The 18,109-nt window shown below is 46.0% G+C and overlaps 1 protein-coding gene across 4 annotated transcripts in view; it reads left to right on the top strand.

Moving 5' to 3' along the window:
* The window catches only part of LOC119445197 (lipase 3-like), a 47,005-nt gene extending 32,951 nt beyond the window's left edge, over window positions 1–14,054 (top strand). For 3 of the 4 annotated variants that reach the window (XM_049664247.1, XM_049664246.1, XM_049664248.1), the window contains exons 5-9: window positions 3,749–3,841; window positions 6,114–6,269; window positions 7,904–7,975; window positions 11,572–11,640; window positions 13,235–14,054. In XM_049664247.1, coding sequence (XP_049520204.1) covers window positions 3,749–3,841; window positions 6,114–6,269; window positions 7,904–7,975; window positions 11,572–11,640; window positions 13,235–13,483 — 639 coding nt within the window. In that variant the 3' untranslated portion in view covers window positions 13,484–14,054. The remainder of the gene's footprint in view (window positions 1–3,748; window positions 3,842–6,113; window positions 6,270–7,903; window positions 7,976–11,571; window positions 11,641–13,234) is intronic. The other variant, XM_049664245.1, reaches the window with a different exon arrangement.
* The last annotated feature ends 4,055 nt before the right edge of the window (window positions 14,055–18,109 follow it).

Genomic DNA, 18,109 nt, shown 5'->3' with positions numbered 1-18,109 from the left:
AGTACCCGCATGCTTGAAAAGCTTGCGGCCCTTTATAAGAAATGCCTCACGACTTCAAGTGTACCAGAGCTGGAAGAACGCCAACATTATACTAATACATAAGAAGGTAGGCGTTAAAAAATTGCAGAATTATAGGCCCATTCGCTTGCTTTCAGTATTGTACAAAATATTCACCGAGATACTTTCCAATAGAATCAGGGCAACACTTGACTTCAGTCAACCAAGAGAACAGGCTGGCTTCAGGAAGGGATATTCTACGATGGATCATATCCATGTCATCAATCAGGTAATCGACAAACCTGCGGAATACAAACAACGTATCTATATGGTTTTCATTGATTATAAAAATGTATTTGATTCAGTAGAGATACCAGCAGTCATAGAGGCATTGCGTAATCAAGGAGTACAGGAGGCATACGTGAATATCTTGGCAAATATCTACAAGGATGGCACAGCTGCCTTGGTTCTCCACAAGAAAAAAAGTAAGCTACCTATCAAGAAAGGGGTCAGGCAAGGAGACGCAATCTCTCCAATGCTATTCACTCCAAGCTTAGAAGTATTCAAGCTCTTAGACTGGGAAGGCTTAGGAGTGAGAATCAACGGCGAATATATCTCAGCAACCTTCGGTTTGCAGATGACATTGTCCTATTCAGCAACTATGGGGACAAATTACAACAAATGATTGAGGAGCTTAACCGAGAAAGTGTAAGAGTGAGGTTGAAGATTAATATGCAGATGACAAACATAATGTTCAATAGCTTGGCAAAGGAACAAGAATTCAGGATCGCCAGTCAGCCTATAGAGTCTGTAAAGTAGCACGTTTATCTAGGTCAATTACTCACACGGGACCCTGATCATGAGAAGGAAACTTACAGAAGAATGGAACTGGGCAGGCTATGTAATGTGTAGGATGGATAGCAGGTGGACCATTAGAGTTACAGAATGGATACTAAGAGAAGGGAAGCGCAGTCGAGGACGGCAGAAAACTAGGTGGGGTGATGAAGTTAACAAGTTTGCAGGCGCATGTTCGAATCAGCTAGCGCAAGACAGAGGTAATTGGAGATCACAGGGAGAGGCCTTCGTACTGCAGTGGACATAAATATAGGCTGTTGCTGCTGCTGATGATGATAGTACGCACACTCTCAGTTCGCAAATCCTTCCGAGTAATCAATTTCCTTGTTTACTAGAGATAAGTCATGCTGAAATAATCACTACCTAACTGCTTCGTCGTTAGATAGTGATTGTGTTAGGAAGGAAGGAAGGAAAACAAGAGGTGAAAGGCAGAGAGGTTGACCAGGTTAAGTGTCCGGTTGGCTACTCAGCACAGGGGAATGGGGTAAGGGCAAGAAAGATTGTGTCAGCATGCCTTACAAACTATCTAAACTGTCTGTCTGACCGTTAACTGTCTGTGAGGGCTAAATCAATTTCGCTATGAATAAAAGCTCACCCAAATCACCACCCTAAAATTATAGAATATCGAATGAGATAGCGAGCATTTCCAATATCCAAACAAGGTGAAATGCATGAACGGTTGCATGGAGTCCATCTTATTCTTAATTCTTATTCAAAAATTCTTATGTTATTTTATACATGTAACCCCATTAACACTGAATGTCAGATCAACTAAGAAGCAATTGTGAAGCACTTGACAAGGGGTGTATGGCTGTATGCGAAGCACTGTGACACTCACAGCAATGAAACAAACGGACAGCGCGTCACCACATCCACTTGTTCAAGTGTGCGTTCAAGGAGCTACGAGCATTATGTTATACAGCACCACACATCCAGTTGGAAGGAAGCCAGACATGGGGAGATCGGGGGAATAATAAAATGCCTTGCTTAATTGAGAAAACAAATTCGTAGGCTGCCTATAAGGTGAGACACGCCTAATTAACGATTGGAAACTATTGCGCAGAAGCAATCTCAGTACATTTCCTCAATAACTGGATCACGTGGGCAACAACTGCATTTCCCTTGCAGCAGAATTGTTGGGAAGAATGTCTACATTTTTTTATTATTCGGGGGACTTGCCGGAAGGCTTATATAGTTTAAAGAAGAAATCAACAAAAAGGCATCAAGTGAATGCATGTCGAACTTGTATGGATCTTTTTGCTTGTAGACGAATATTCGACAATTGCAAAGTGAATTCCTGAATGAACGAGCAAAGGTCATTCGATTAGTCTTCATGACAGAAAAACACCACAAAAGATAACATTCAGTGGTGATTCAGCGGTAAACGCGAGCAATGAGTTAGCATTACGTCGCACTTCTTTGACATCCTCGATCCATGATTTAAAGCGTGTTCACCACATTGCGAAGTGTTGCAACATGTATATACCTCTCTTTCTTGACCCATTTCTCGTGCTGCTTCTTCGTAGTGAAGCCGTACCAACAAGCTCAACTTCGCACCCTCTAGCAGCCCATTGAATTCGCGCTCGAAATTTCGAATATCCTCCCAATCCTGCTAATGTTTCCATGAAGCCTACATATTGCTGTGCTACTAAACGTGTGATCTCACTTAAGCGCCAGCGTGTAAGAGATGGAATGACATAAGCATTGGTTACGGATAAAACACAAGCCGTTGACATCCTAATTGATATTAAGAGGTAGAAATGGGGCTGGAAAGGTTATGTATTGCTTAGAATACCCGTTGAATGGTTAGAGTAACTGAATATAGGTCGCCGAGGGAATGAACGTGACTTCGGGAATTAGGGTCAGCACATTATTTGCTCTTGTTTTAGCCAGCGAAGTACATGTACTATCGACCAAAAACGTTTACGGACCACGGGATCTCAGAAAACGCTAAATATCCGAGCAGCCTTTAAAAGAAGCCAGTAAAATCGTACATCACAATGTTGTTCGCATATACCAGTAGAGGCTGGAAATGGGAATACCAGGCTGGCGTTTTGAGGCTGCGGAGATATTCAGCTTTTTGCCAGATCCCTTGGTCTGTAAACTTTTTTGGTCGATAGTACATGCACCCGCCGTAGTTACTTAGTGGCTCTGGCGTTTCACTGCTAAGCACAAGGTCGCGCGAGCAAACCCCGGCTGCGGCGGCCGCATTTCGCTGAGGGCGAAATGCAAAAAACCCGTGCACTGTGCACTGGGTGCAAGTTGAAAAAAAAACAAAAAACTAATTGGTCGAAATTCATCCGTAGTCTCCCACTATACGTCGCGCCTCGTAATCAGATCGCGGTTATGGCTCGAAAAAAAACCCCCCAAAATTTAATTTAATGTACATCTGCATGCGTGCACGACGCCACGCGTGCGCTCTCGGAGGCCACTTTCTTGATGCACATTCGCGCCGGTGAACCCGATATTTTATGCATGGGGAAAGCATGACTTGGAGTTCAATCTTACTGACCTGCCTTGGGATTCGCATTGGCTTTAGCTGTATTGTATATACCCACACTCAGTGTTATTATACAAAGAATTATGCATACTTGTGCACAAATGCTGCTCATGTCAAAATTTAAAAAATGAAACCAGGTCGCGAGCAGTAAAGCTTCACTGAACAAACGACAGTGTTTATATGATTAATATTCAGCGCCGAAGTGGCGCACCAAGTTATATAGACGCCAACATAGTAAGTCGATTTGACATATTCACTAAGATCACTTGCGTGTTTTCAGTTTACCACTTTTCTAAACACTTCTAGCGATTGACTTATCGTCGTTAGCTTGTTTCTTCCGTAGAACAAATCGCAAAAAATACCCTCTCCTATCTTGTTTCCCTCGTCGTCTCATAGATACTGCTGTTTTCGGCTATGGCACCGGCAATACGCCTCCACAACATGACGTCACCAATTCCTCGCATTCTGCCCATATTGAACGAGCTGGCGGTGAGTAGAACATCCACTGGTTGTAGACGATTACACTGCTCGTAGAGTTCTTGACTTAGTAAGGTGGCCAGCTTACTGAAATGATTTCACCTCTAAAAGTGTGTAAATCGGTACAAAACGAATTCCGACGTTATGTGGTATTCAAGCAACAATTACTCCAGAGGTGGATGTTCAAATGTCAGTTCCTCCCGCTTGAAAAGTGAATAACTGATTGACGAATGTCACACACAGAAATTTCTCGATATCAACCAGGAAGAAAATTATGCAGCCGATCTTGAATTTAAAGGGGCAAGAGCAATATTAACTTACACTGTATCTACTGAATTTGTATTACTGTAAGCTGCAATATCAAAGCAAGCCTTCTTATCATGAAAGTAGGCTTGGTATAAAATATGCCGACAAAAAAAAAGAAAAAAAAAAAAAACTGGCGGAAACAATTTTCTAAAGGTCCCGCACATCTCGTCTTAACGTCATGAATGTTGATAGCGATCTCTCGGCGTGTAGATCTGTCAAAAAAAAAGAAAAAAAAAGAAAAGAAAGAAAAATCACAGCATATCCACGGGGTGAATGATGATGAGTGGGCGAAGCTCCGGAGGGAATCATCGGATCTCCCGCTTAAGGGGACGCTAGCACAAACGCGTTAGAAACGTGCAGTACTCTCTAGTAAGGGGGAGCGGCCACAGCTTCTTACGCAGCCATTTACACATGCCGGAACGTGCACCGCGTTTGCCGACGCCATCACATGACTGCTGAGAGAGTATACCCCCCGTATTCATAAACGCTCCTCGACTTGAACTTGACTTGCCACCGCTTTGGGCAGCGCGTTCGAAACGCGTTGAAGGTAAGGCGGAGAGGCCACAGCGTCTTACACCAGCTTCTTACACGGGCCGTAACGCGCTAGCACAAACGCGTTAGAAACGCGGCCTTTCGTTAATGTTGGGTATTTATGGCCATCGTGGTGCTTGTGTCTATGTGTGATTCGTGGCGTAGTGGGCTAACGCCGCGCGCTCGGGAGCGAGGGGTCCATGGTTCGATTCCGCGCTACGGACACAACTTCGGAATTTTTTTTTCTCATTTCTCTCAAACTGGTTACACACTACTACTACGACGACGGGGACGGAACGGGTGCCGCTATAAGGAGCTTCGCCCCTAAAAGAAAAGAACCGTCAGGCACAACACATCCCTGCTATATGTCAAAGTAAACGACGCTTTCTTAATTTTGGAGAACGGTGCATTGAAGCAACACATGGTATATACGATATGCCGGTCTCTCTATTTACAGATTTCAACTTGTCCATGGTTTCGGATCCTTGCGTGACCTGCATAATATCGGTCTGTGTACGGTAAAATAAGACGCGTACTTAACGGCTTCAACGATGAAAATTTCTATGGTGAACACGTGATTGATATGGCCACCCGAACCTCGACGTAGGTATCGCGTTGCTAATACCAGCGAGCGGTTGGAAAAAAGCAACTGCTCTTTTTGTGTGTAATTTACTTACATGCGACTGAAATTTTTATTGCAACTGCTCGGAAAGAAACAGCGTAGCTGTAAATTGGGTTCCGATTCTGCGTGGTCGCACAACTCTGCAGTCTTTTTTCCTATCACTACTATTGGCCAGAAGTTACATGGCACCAGCCCCGGTTCCAATGGGTGTACGGCCACAGCATCATCATCATGGGGGGGGGGGGGTTCGCAGTGAAATTTGCTCTTCATTAATTGCTGGGCGATGAACTGTTGCACTTTAGAGACCTGCATAGCCATACAGCGGCGATACCCCCGAGCCGCAGTACGCCCCACAACGTACAGGCGCTTCGCAGCTGCGACTCTGGGAAGATGGCGGACGCGGTCAGTGTTGCCCGATCACTATTCGTATTGCATATCACCTATTGGGCAAATTAAAGATAACATTTGAAGCTCTTGCACTGCATCATGTAAACAGACTTGAAGGAAAACGAATGTTCTTGGTAATGACAGTATTAATTAAAAATGAAGATTTTATATTTGCGCAGCGATGAAAAGCAGAGTACGAGGCGCTCCAGACTTGAGAAAGCCCTAAATGACTCTTAAGAACAAAAAAAAGTGCTTTTGCCATGGAGCCAACTGCCAACACAGCAAAGCCCACTTGGTACTGCCAATTATTAATGCGGTGGCTTAGCTATTTCAGCTGGCACAGGTTCTTTCCACTGGTGTATTCTTCTTGTGGAACTCTGTGGTACGCGTTATTAAAGACACTGTACGACCTCAGTGCACGTCTCATTGCTCGCGCAGGCGTTCGCGGCGCTGTTCGGCAGGTACGACTTCCTCTCCCACGACCGAATGACCCACTTCATCGTGACAACCATATGCCGCTACCCTGTGACCCGGGCCATTTGTCCATGGATCATAAATGTTATCGCCGGCCAGCAGACTCGACCAATCAATGCGGTGAGCACGTGTTGAAGAGAGATAAAAAAGCAGTGTCTACGATGGGAATCCTGCATTAATTTAGGATAGTATCGCCGAAATTTACTTTAGAAAATTTTAAATGTCAAAAGCCGCATGTCTTGTTTGTGACAACTTTATCCATAATTGAGTTGCGAATATTACAGAGTTGAACCACGGTATAAAAGTTGCTGTTCTCCAGAGCAAAGAACTCATATTTATTACAAAAGAAAAAGTTTAAACAGTATAAATAAAGACCTTCAATCGCGGGTGCTCTATCTATATATAGCTGGAGATAACCTAAGAATAAAAGGTTATATGCAAGCTGTCCAACTCGATGCACAGATGAGCCAGCCAATTACGTTCGCTTCTCTCCTTGACTTAAAGCGGCTCTCGGTGTTTAAAACGACTATTTTCTCCATGCAGATCAGTCTTTGTGTCACTGGTTTTAGAAAGAAGCCTCAACGTCTTGGCAAATTTTACGGATGATGCTGATATCAGCGTTCATCCGAAGGTAATATTATAGTCTGAAACAACGAGCTTTTATATTCTGATTAATCTGGAATTTACGGTAGCAGAGTAAAGTAATTAAGCTGCGAACATACTACATTCGCTGGCTGGGATCTCTTTCAGAGGCGAAGGACGGGCAAGTGGTTTCCTTTTAGTGGGTGGAGCTTGTGCTGAATTCTTGCGTTGTCACCGCTTATAGCAAGCATCAAACAACATCTCGCTTGTCGCGAGTCAAGAGATAGAGAGGCTGACTGCAATGAGAAACTGCGTGGCTATGAAGGCCTAAACGGCTTCTGCCGGCGTATATTGAGAAAAACGTGTGAGGAAGACCGCTGAGCATCATAATGTATAAAGTTGTCAGATTAGCAGTCACTAACGCGCTACTTCGACTAACTGAACAGTGTACCGGGATACTGACACAGCTTGAAGTATACATATAGTAACGACCTTGAAAAAATACGCTGGCAGTTAGGCTTTGCTAGGGCGCAAGTCTGAAAATGCCTCCCTGCCTCCTTTTAATAGCGGAGCTGTTTAAGCCGGCCGTAATGTGTGCCGCGAGCCGCAAAATCCTGGAGGTAGTGCAGAAAGGGTCCCAGCGCAATGGCACATACCCCTGCGAACTCGAGAAGCTGAGCCTGGATAAGTCTAGCTAAGTATGGTTGGGACTACTTAAGCTTAGTCAGTCATCGATAGCCAATCGATAGCCAATCAATAGCTAATGAATAATCGATCAATAATCAATAAATTCCGAAAAATGCTGGGGATGACTTGGTAATGCTTAGCCTAGCCCAGATACATGGCCAATACCTCGCGATAGTCAATCGATAACCAATAAATAGCTAATCTATAATCGTTCAATAATCTATAAATTCCGGAAAATGCTGGAGATGACTTGGTAGTGCTTAGCCTAGCCCAAGTACATGGCCAATACCTTGCGATAGCCAATCGATAGCCAATAAATAGCTAATCGGTAATCGTTCAATAATCAATAAATTCCGGAAAATGATGGGGATGACTTGGTAGTTCTTAACCTAGCCCAAAAGCCACGACTAGCTTGGTGCCCATCAGCTCCACTGTCTCTTTAGCATTGAGCCTCCAGTACAAGCTACGCTAATTTCTTTTTTCAGACTCGCATGCCAGTTTTTCTAAAGGACACTCCTGCGGGGACATCCTACAAGAATATGAAGCACATGGGTCAGGTGAGCCACAGTAAAAGGAGACCATAACCTGCAGTTCGGAAAGCTTAAAAAAATTAAATTATGGGATTTTACGTGCCAAAACCACGATCTGATTATGAGGCACGCCGTAGTGGGGGACTTCGGAAATTTTGACCACCTGGGGTTCTTTAACGTGCTCCCAAATCCAAATGCACGAGTATTTTCGCATTTCGCCCCCATCGAAATGCGGCCGCCGTGGTCGGGATTCGATCCCGCGACCTTGTGCTCAGCAGCCCAACCCCATAGCCACTGAGCAACCATGGCGGGTTCGGAAAGTTTAAGTGTGAGCATGCACGTAATATGTATATTACCGTTTAATGATCAACAGTCTCTGTGAGTGTTCACCGAAAGCAGGGGAGGAGACGACTGAAAGTACGCGAAAGGGGATTCGAAGACAGCACAGCTGGTCGTGTATGCTTTTTTTTTTAATTGCGATAGCTATTATTGGACACACCAGGCGAATTTTTGCCGTCCCCGCGATTATCCGTATAAAGAGAGTGTGATAAGATCCAAATGCGTCCCTCTAGCCGTATGCTATGAGTGCGAGCGAAAACATGCTAGGATGAGCCGTGAAGGATGGTGGCTTAAAGGAGCCCTGTAACGCTCTTTTAGCTGATAAATAAATGATGCTAGATAGGAGAGAATGCTTCCGTGAACACCTGAGCAAAATATTACACAATTACATGCAGCGGCGAACGCACAATACCTCTGTAAAGATCGGTCACGCCAAATTTCCGCCACCTGAACTGCACATGATTAAAGCCCTTCGGGGGGCTTCACACATGATGACTCCAAGGCGCCCTCATAGGACTTTCTGATAGATGTGTGAAGACGTCACGAGCAATATTAACTCGGTCAACGGCAACAAAAGTATATGCAATCGCAACAATACTCATGATTCTTGACGCATTAGAAATTTACAAAATACCACTTACGTTCAGAGTGTCTACACAAAAAAATCCGCCTTCATTCCATCCTGTGAAAGTTGATGTACAGCAAAGCTGTTGCCGACATTACTCAAGCGCCACTACCACAAGGCGTCGCACCATCGAGATCAATGTAGCGTCTGCGACCTCGTTCGTGCTCTTTCCGTTGGTGCGGTGCTACACCGCGGTGCAGGTTCGCGGCGTCCATATGCTTGCACGTAACCCGCGTTCACGAAGTGAACGTCACTGGAATTTTTATTGCGATAGCAATTATATGGACACTCCAAGCGGATTTCTGCCCTCGCCGTAGCCCTGAGGTTCCGTGTGAAGTCCAAGGGGTATGAAATCGTCACCGCGCGCTGCATGCTGTATGTGTGCGTGAAAGCACGCGGGGGACGCGTGCTTCGTAGGCAGCGCGGCAGCGCGGGTAGGCAGGGAGGGGGTGCGGCTTCTGTTCTCCGAGCAACTGCGTACTTGTACTTTGCGCGGCGGCGGGTGATCGCGTGCACCGTATCTTGAAAGCGATATGCAACACGGCTCCTACCTTTGTATGCGCTGTGCTTTCGCCGCTCAGTTTCCGTTCAAGGGATAGACCGCACGAACCTTCGCTGATCACTGCTGCTAGCGCGCTTGCTCACGCCAGCGTTTTGACAGCGGTTGTGTGCGGTCATCGAGTGTGATCTATTCATGTGTGCTTGTGCGCGCGGACACCATGCTTGTTAGTTCAGTTAGTAAGCGAACTTATCAAAGTTTATACAGCCGATAAAACTACTATCCTTACTCCGTATAGCTCTCTACTGATTTGCTATCACAATTGATGCTTCACCTTTCGGGCGAAACGGCCTTTTTTTTAAGTCTTGCCCTGATGTCGATTACTGTCGCAGCACACTCTGCGCGATCGATGCAACGGACATTTCAATTTGTAGACGCGATGGTGTACACGCACGGCCGCAGACAATTTGCCGGGGTAGCCATATACAGCTTCGCTGTAAGATACAGTTTTCTACTTCGGGCATTCGGCCGCCATTGTCTGCTCGAGTTGTGGCGCTTCCTTTGCAGTGCAAGATCGTTTCGTCGCTAAGTTTCGCTCACCGCTATCACAGCGCGCGTTTACGCGTTGCAGTACGTCTTTCGCTCTGTGTAATATGTGTGCACACACAGATTCACTTGAACGCAAGTAGACATACAGCGCTAACGCGGCGTTTGTCCTTTTCGGAGCTGTGTAATTTGTGGCAGACGCTCTTCACTAGCCTTTGTCTGAAAATGAACGCGAAACAGCGACGTCCTTGTGCCGTTGTTGGCTGCAAAGGTGGACAGAGTGGTGAAAATGCACTGCACCGGTTAACGCAAGACGAGCAGCTTCGGCAAGCCTTGTTAGATGGCAGCCTCTGACTTTAGTTCAGCGTGTCGTAAGCGCCAAAAGCGGAAGAAGTGAGTCTGCGTGAAAATCTAAAAACAAATTTAAACTGTGCGCCGTTCAGTGGGCGGAACATCGCATGAGTGTCTCATTCCAGGAATCGCCAGCCGTTTGTGTGCAGGCGCGAGTACGAGCGGGTGCGAGAGAGAAAACCTGGGGGCATTTGCTCCTTAAATGTCTGAGCTTGCTCTCCGTGACTTTTCAAAAGCATTTTTTTTTGTGTGTGTGGTACCCTTTGAGTTAAATAAACGTCCTTCAGCATTCGAAAAGCCTGGCACGAGCGAAGATACTGCTCAAGGAGAGCAGGCCCGGTCTCTACTACAGCCCATACTGCTCCTCCGGGAAAATCAGTGATGTTATTTTGAAGGTGGAGCGCCGTACGGCGCGAGAAAGTCTGTACGACGTACCTTTAGCTTCTGGGATTCGCGTACTTCCGACTTACCTTTAGGCGCGAAGATCACCAAATGGGGTGTCAGTGCTCACTGCTTCACCTGGTTCACCATGCCGGCAGCGAGCGTCGGAGCGTAAACGAACTCGCGCATGGGCATCCATGGGCATGCATGGCCAGCGCGCGCGATCTCGCCAAAAGTCGTCCACGCCGTTGCACTGCGCCAGCAGACCTAACTCCGCTATACCGGCAAGCCTAGGGACAAGCGCGTACAATGCAAGCAAAAAAAAAAAAAAAAACTTATCTGCAGTACCTAGGCAAAGCCAGACATTCGAGGAGCAAATGCATCCATATTTTCTCGCACCCGCTCGTACTCGCGCCTGCGCACAAACGGCTGGCGATTCCTGGAATGAGACACTCGATAACATCGCGGCTGTCATAGCCTCCGAAGTGCAAGCCGTTGAAGAATGAGTAGGCATAGGTGGGCGTCTCTATATAGCCTTGCCGCGGCCGCGCATGTCCGTCCGCGCAGCTGAGAGCATACTTGGCCCACGCACCGCATTTTGGAGGTAATCTGGGGCGGGTGCAAAATCATCTCTCCCTATTGGGCGAGATTAAGAACGCGGGAATGTTCTGCAAGGAAAAAAAAAATAGTAACGCTTGTCTGAAAGCTTGTTGTCGACACCACTCTGAAACATAATGTATATGTGTAATCATACAATTTTTTTGAAAAACCAAAAAATATAGACGCCGACGTTAACTGTAGTGGGCTGTGGTACTCCCCCTTAACTGGCATGTTATTTGGCCTGCGGCATTACCTGTAAAATGTTCTCTTCCCTGATTTCAGGTCTACACAACGAGGCGCTTTGGAAAGTTTGACTACGGAGCACAGCGCAACATAGAAGTCTACGGGAAGGTAAGATTTTGTTTCTGACCAAATGATTGCTTTTATGATGGAGATCACGTGGTCTGCCGCTGTTTTGCACTGTCAGAGCGATGTGGTGGCCGACATTGGTGGGCTCCGAGACCTTCATGCAACCGTTATACACTGTCCTCCTCAACCTGTGACTATGGTATTGCTATGATCTTCTCCCTCATACATGTATTCAATCAATCAATCAATCAATCAATCAATCAATCAATCAATCAATCAATCAATCAATCAATCAAGTTTCGACTGCTCTTCCCAAGGATGATCTTGTCAATGAGTGACCCCGTTAGGTTTAACGAAAAACATAACGATACCCGCCCGGTTTTGTATATTTTGAGCTTTAGTTACCTGCCATCTTCCTGATTTGTATAAAGTGATCCTTTGTCTTACAAGGAACCAGTGTTTGATGTACTTTAATCAATGCGCTAGCGATTTCGAAAAACGTAAGGCTCATAATCACTGCATATCACATATTTCTTTCTGATTATTGTTCCCCTATTTATGTTCATTCTTTTGTCGTCCTTCTAAAGCTGTATTCCCGTTTACAAAGTGCTCCTCGGGGGCTCTAGGATGTAAATGAATGAATGAATGAATGAATGAATGAATGAATGAATGAATGAATGAATGAATGAATGAATGAACTGTGCTTGGGTGAATCTCTTTCCGGCATATAACGAAAAAAAGACACAAACAAAGCCATTTGAAGCCACTCGAAACTTGTTTATTTGTTCATGTACCCCATAATAATGTTCATACGGGCACTACATAAGGAGGAGGAGGAGGAACGAGGGAGAGTGAGTTAGGATGATAAGCGTACAAGTAAAAAAAAAAACGTTAGTAAACTCCAGTGACAGAATTATCTGTAAGAGCACAAACCCGAATGATCTATTAGCCCACAGGAAAATGGAAGCTTGACACGATGAGCAGTATTCGAACAAAGAAAGCCAACGTTTCGACGAGGGGACTGGTCCTCGCCAGGACAGCAACTGCCTCCATAGCAACGCGTTTATGTTGAATTTTTATATGTAGTGTTTTTATATGCAGTGTGTTTACATGACATGGAAATGGGGGCGGGGGTCTGCTAAGAAAATCTGTTGCTTTCCTGACGCAGAGACGTCCCCTGGTAAAAACATCGGCTTCAGTGACATTCCCTGTTCAACTAAATTGCCTCATCACTTCAAGAGCAGAGACACATATGCGAATGAATGCAGTAAACAGAGAAAAAAACACTCGTTCAGAAGAATCTTCAACTCGCGAATGAGAACAGCGAGATTGAACGATGATTTGATGCTCTATTCCAGTGATATAATGGAAGGAAAAAAATAATATTAGCGAAAGTTGAAAGCGACAATACAGGTTAGTGCGTGCAGAAATAAAAATGAAGAAGAAAGTGCTTCACTTTAAAGGGGTGACCAGAACGCTGAAAAACACGATGAGCTGTATTTTTTAAAAGATTCACTGCAACAGATATTTAGCATGCTCAAGCGCTTGAAAATGAGATAACGCCATTAGCAATGTGTGATTTTGACTGCAGGGCGAGGAATGCGATTGCTTGATGCTTTCACGCGATACTATACAGGCGACGCCCCCGGAATACGACTTCCGGCGCGTGTCGGCGCCTGTGGCCCTGTTTTGGAGCCAAGCGGACGCCCTGGTTTCAGCCGAGCACATGGCTACCCTGCGTGAGAAGCTGCCCAATCTGGTGCTCGACTTCCGGGTGGCGGACGATCGGTTCAGCCACCAGGAGTTCGCCATCGGAGTCACCGCCAAGGAAGCCGTGTACGATGACTTGGTGGACATCATGAAGCGCTTCTCCGGACAGGGTTAGGAAGTGACGCGCGTTTACGAGCGGCTCGACAAGTATTATCCGGAAAAGTTGATTCACTCGGACAGCGGCCATCGCTACTCGAGGCGATTGATATCAACACTAACGGGGTTAGATTGCAAACATGTCAGATTCAAGGAGTAATTTGGCCCGTGGCCAAGGAGTGTCATGCAAAGGTGCCTTAAGCGGACACTAGAGATCAAAATGGGTTGAGCTCTATTAGTCGACTACCGTTATAAAATACCAGAAGAATCACTACGATCATGAGAGGAGGCTTTATGAGTCGGAAAAGAACAAAAAAAGCAAAAAAGAAAAAGAAGACACAAGTGGCGACGCCGTTTTCGATTTGTCGCACCAGCCATGACGTCATGGATTTTGGCAGCCTCTTCTCGGCTCTAGTGTTTTTTTTTGTGTTTTTTTTTTAAATCGGTGAACATGAACTACATTGCATTCTATAGGAGCGAGAGAGTGAGTTTTAGTTTCTGGAACAGTTTACTGCTCAACAACTGCCCATATGCGAGGAATCGCGTCAAAAGTCATGACGTCACGCTGACGTATGGGCGCTGGGGCTTCGTTGAAAAGATAGAAAAATGGAAGTTTGATCTTAATTTTCTTTTTAACACGAAAGTGTTTTATTCCGGGGTCCACCAAGACTTCAGTGACGTATTTCCGTCACGGAAATACGTCAGCTTACAATGTACACGAACATAATACAAAGAAAGAAACCAGAAGAAAAAGTTCCACAAACATGCAAAATTTGGAAATCGAACCCACGACCTCTCGGTCCGCGACGATAGATCGCCGAGCGTTTAACCCATTGCGCCACAAACGCAATTGCAGAGAGCTACACAGACGCGCCTTATATATCTAACACTCCTCCGTGTACCTGCGCTCTTGCTCGGGGCGGTGCCGCCGCCTACGAGCAGAAAAGAGAAGTACTGCATTATGACACTAACGCGCACCGACAGTGAACGCTTCGGTGGTCTCATCACTACGACTATAGTGCCTAGAATATACTTACTAGTGTGCCGACCGCCGGGCGTTTCTAATGGGAGACGCTGGCACCGCCGGTGATGCCTTCCGCCGGAGGCCACCAGACGGCGACACTGTTTGGGACCGTGCTAACCGAGCGGCGCATCGCGCGTCGCTTGCGCTTCGGATGCACTTTGGATGCGCGTTCGTAAGCGCAGTCGGTTGCGGCGCGTTGTAGCTTTCGAGCAAGTAGCATGTGGTGCCGCCGCATGTCATTGAAGACACGTTTCACTTTCGTGTTCTATACCGATTCCTATATAAGAGGGATCAACCACATTTTTTTTAATAATAAATACGCTACGGCGAAATTAACGAACATAAAGTTCTGAAAAAATACTTTATCAGATAAAACTAACTTAGTGTTTCCCTTTAGTATCCTCTTATAAAGATTTCCAGGGGTCATGCAGGAACATTACATTGGACGGCATTATTTGATGTCACGCAAACTATTGCACACATCTTTCGCAATATTCAAGATATACAAGTGTTAAGTAGATATTATACTGCTTTTTATTTATGAGGTTGTTTTGGTATACAATAGCGTTGCGACACATTGTATCAATGGTTGTTGCTTTTAATGTTATTTTGTCATGTTTTTGCGTTGTTATGACTTTGATACGTTGTAAAATCATTGTTTGGGCATTAATTGCAACAAGCTTTTTATTCCACATGAACTATGTGTATAAAATGATAGAGATATACGTATAACAGTGCGTAGCCCTCCCTGTTCATAGCGCAAGAAGTAGGTGGCACGCCGTCTTTGGGCGCGAACATATCCTTTTTATCATTCTAGTTAAGAATGAAAAAGAGGCGCGGATTTTTTTAGCAGAAAATTTCATAGGCGCTTCGTCGATGGTGCAAGGGTGCTTTCGTTAGGTTCAGGGGCAGAGCTAAGAGACCCGCTTGAGGAAAACGAAGAATCAAGCTGGGGTTGTAGACGTCGCAGTTATGGTATTATCGTATGACGTCACAACGTCACAGATTCCACAATGTCTTTCCGGATATGAATGCTTTCGCACAGGAAAGGTCTGCAGGAGGTCCCATGTTGGGTGTTTTGTTTCGAAGGAACGATGATAATTTCTGACGAAAATTTAACCAGCGCAAACTGTAGCCGTTGTAAGAGTCGTTATTGTGAAAGGCAGGTGCTCTAGAGAATACAGGTAGAACTCGGCTTCGCTATTCATATTATCTTAGGACACACTGACGCACCCCAATAAGCTTCCTGGGAACATTGCTGTGGGAGAAATGCAATACACCACTGAAAAATTCTGGGAAGGCTAGTTCGTTCTTCGTCATAGATGTGGAGTTGTACTGCACAGTTGCAATTATGCCGTGCAATTTCACGTCACTGAGTGATCTGCGAACACCTAGCTTGACCTAGTTTGACCTAGCTGACTGAGTACCTCGCTCGTATGTCCTGTCAACGTGATTAGTAACAAATGCCGTCTGATCGATGATGGTTATACAATGTATAGAGCCGCTGTGCCAACGCGGACGAGCAGTTGGGTATGTGGACGGAAAGCGCAAGGGTTGGAGGTATGCAGTGCATTCAACTTTTTTTTTTGTGTATGTGGATTGTGCCAAAGAATATTCCCGTTGAAAGCCATAAAGACTGCCACTGCAGCTTGCAGGTTTCTCGATCCGTCCGTACAAATTGAATGTCGCAGCTAGTGATGTGACTGCCTACGGACCTACGCATTCAAAATAAACGGATGAAGATGCCGCACTTGTGACATTTATTATTTTGTGCACATGATGAGCAAGGTACGAACGCATGCTTCTGAACAGAGAAACAGAGCTGTCAATTTTAAAACAAGGTTGATGTCTTGCCATTAAATGTAAAAAAAAAAGTCCGCCGATTTGACACAGTTCCCCTTCTGACTTCTCTTTGAAGGCTGTCTACTTGATCAGTACCAGTGTTTATTTCAACACAGCCAAATGAAGAAAAGCAATGCTCATAGACGTGCTGCGCGGTACGCGGTTTTATTGTGGTATTTTAAGTGCAAGAAGACCTTCACGTGACCTTGGAGGTGCCTTCGGACAGACTCTCAGGCGTTTTAGTTTTTCTCTCAGTGCAATACCTTTCCCATTCCCGCCGCGGTAGCTTAGTGGCTATTGCGTTGTAATGCTGAGATCAAGGTTGCGGGTTTGATTTTGGCTGTGGCGGCCGCATTTCGCTGGAGGCGAAATGCAAGAACGATCGTGTCGTCACATTAGGCGCACGTCAGGGATGCTCAGGTGGTCAAAGTTATTCCAGAGTCCACCACTACAACATGCCTCATAATCATATCGTAGTTCTGGTACGTAAAATCCTAGAAGCCATTTTAATTTGCTGCCTTCTCCAGCACGCGACGGATATATTCCAACCCTGCGTAAACGTAGCGGTTCTGCACAAGATTTTCGGCAGGGGTTGCGTCAACGTCACGTCAAGTCAACGTCACGTCACTCAACGTCAAGTGTGGCATTGAACATCTCGTTTTAGAGATGTTCAATGTTCGTTTTAGAGATGTTCAAGTGTGGCATTGAACATCTCGTTTTAGAGGGATGAACGACGACGAAGTGTCTTCTTGATAGAACACTTGTCTCTGTGCTCTCTGAATTTTTGGGGAAATCTTCGCCTTTCGAGGTGCCTCGCCTCCCCGTCTTGCGGCCATGGACGCGGAGCACTCCAGAGGCCCCCCTGGCCAGCAGTCATCACGGCCGTCAACCGCAAGGAAGCGAGTTGGCTCCCCCAGCGACACCGAAGACACCGAGCTGTACTCTATGTCGGAAGACGACTCATCCGACGACAGCTTCATACCCGTCCGGAGCAAGAGGGCGAAGAGAAAGATCGTCAACACATCGCCGTCAACTCCTGCGAGTACAACGACTATGAAGTCAAGGCCTGCGCGCTGGCCACACGTCATCATCTTTATGCCGGAAGAACCCTCAAGCAACCTACGACTACTGAACAGGCAAGCCCTATCCATTTTTCTGGAATGTGCGGTGCCAGATCAAATTAAGGACATCAGAATAAATCCACGGAAGAATATACTCGCCATAGACGTGTACAACGTGAGTGCGCTTGGAAAACTTCAAGCAATCACGGAGCTAGGCGGCATCAAAGATGCGCCCCTTTATCCCGACCGACGATACATCCATAGCCGGTGTAATTTATGACATCGACATTGCCATTCCCAATGATGACTTACCTAGCCTCATCAAGCCGGCAAACGAGGGCACTATCATTACGCAAGTGCGCCGCCTTGGGAATACGCGCTGCGTAAAAGTAATTTTCAAGGGGGATTGTACACCATCCCACGTTAAAGTCGGACATTTCCGTCATCCGGTTCGACCATTCATCCAGAAGCCGCTTCAATGTCATCAGTGTTTCCGGCTAGGACACGTCAAGGGCGTGTGTCCCAACCCGCTACTGTGTCCCCGTTGTGCTGAACCTCACGCAGAAGAGACCTGCGGTGCCACGGTTCTGAAGTGCGCCAACTGTAATGGCCCTCACGCTGCCTCTTCGAAAGACTGCCCCCGCATCAAGACGGAGCGCGCGGTTCTCAAGCAAATGTCCAGAGACAATTCGACACACAGGGAGGCAGCCGAAGTAGT

This window comes from Dermacentor silvarum, chromosome 3 (genome assembly GCF_013339745.2).
Source record: "Dermacentor silvarum isolate Dsil-2018 chromosome 3, BIME_Dsil_1.4, whole genome shotgun sequence".
NCBI lineage: Eukaryota > Metazoa > Arthropoda > Arachnida > Ixodida > Ixodidae > Dermacentor > Dermacentor silvarum.
The sequence above is the reverse complement of the archived record's forward strand: the minus strand, read 5'-3'. Positions and strand labels throughout refer to the sequence as shown.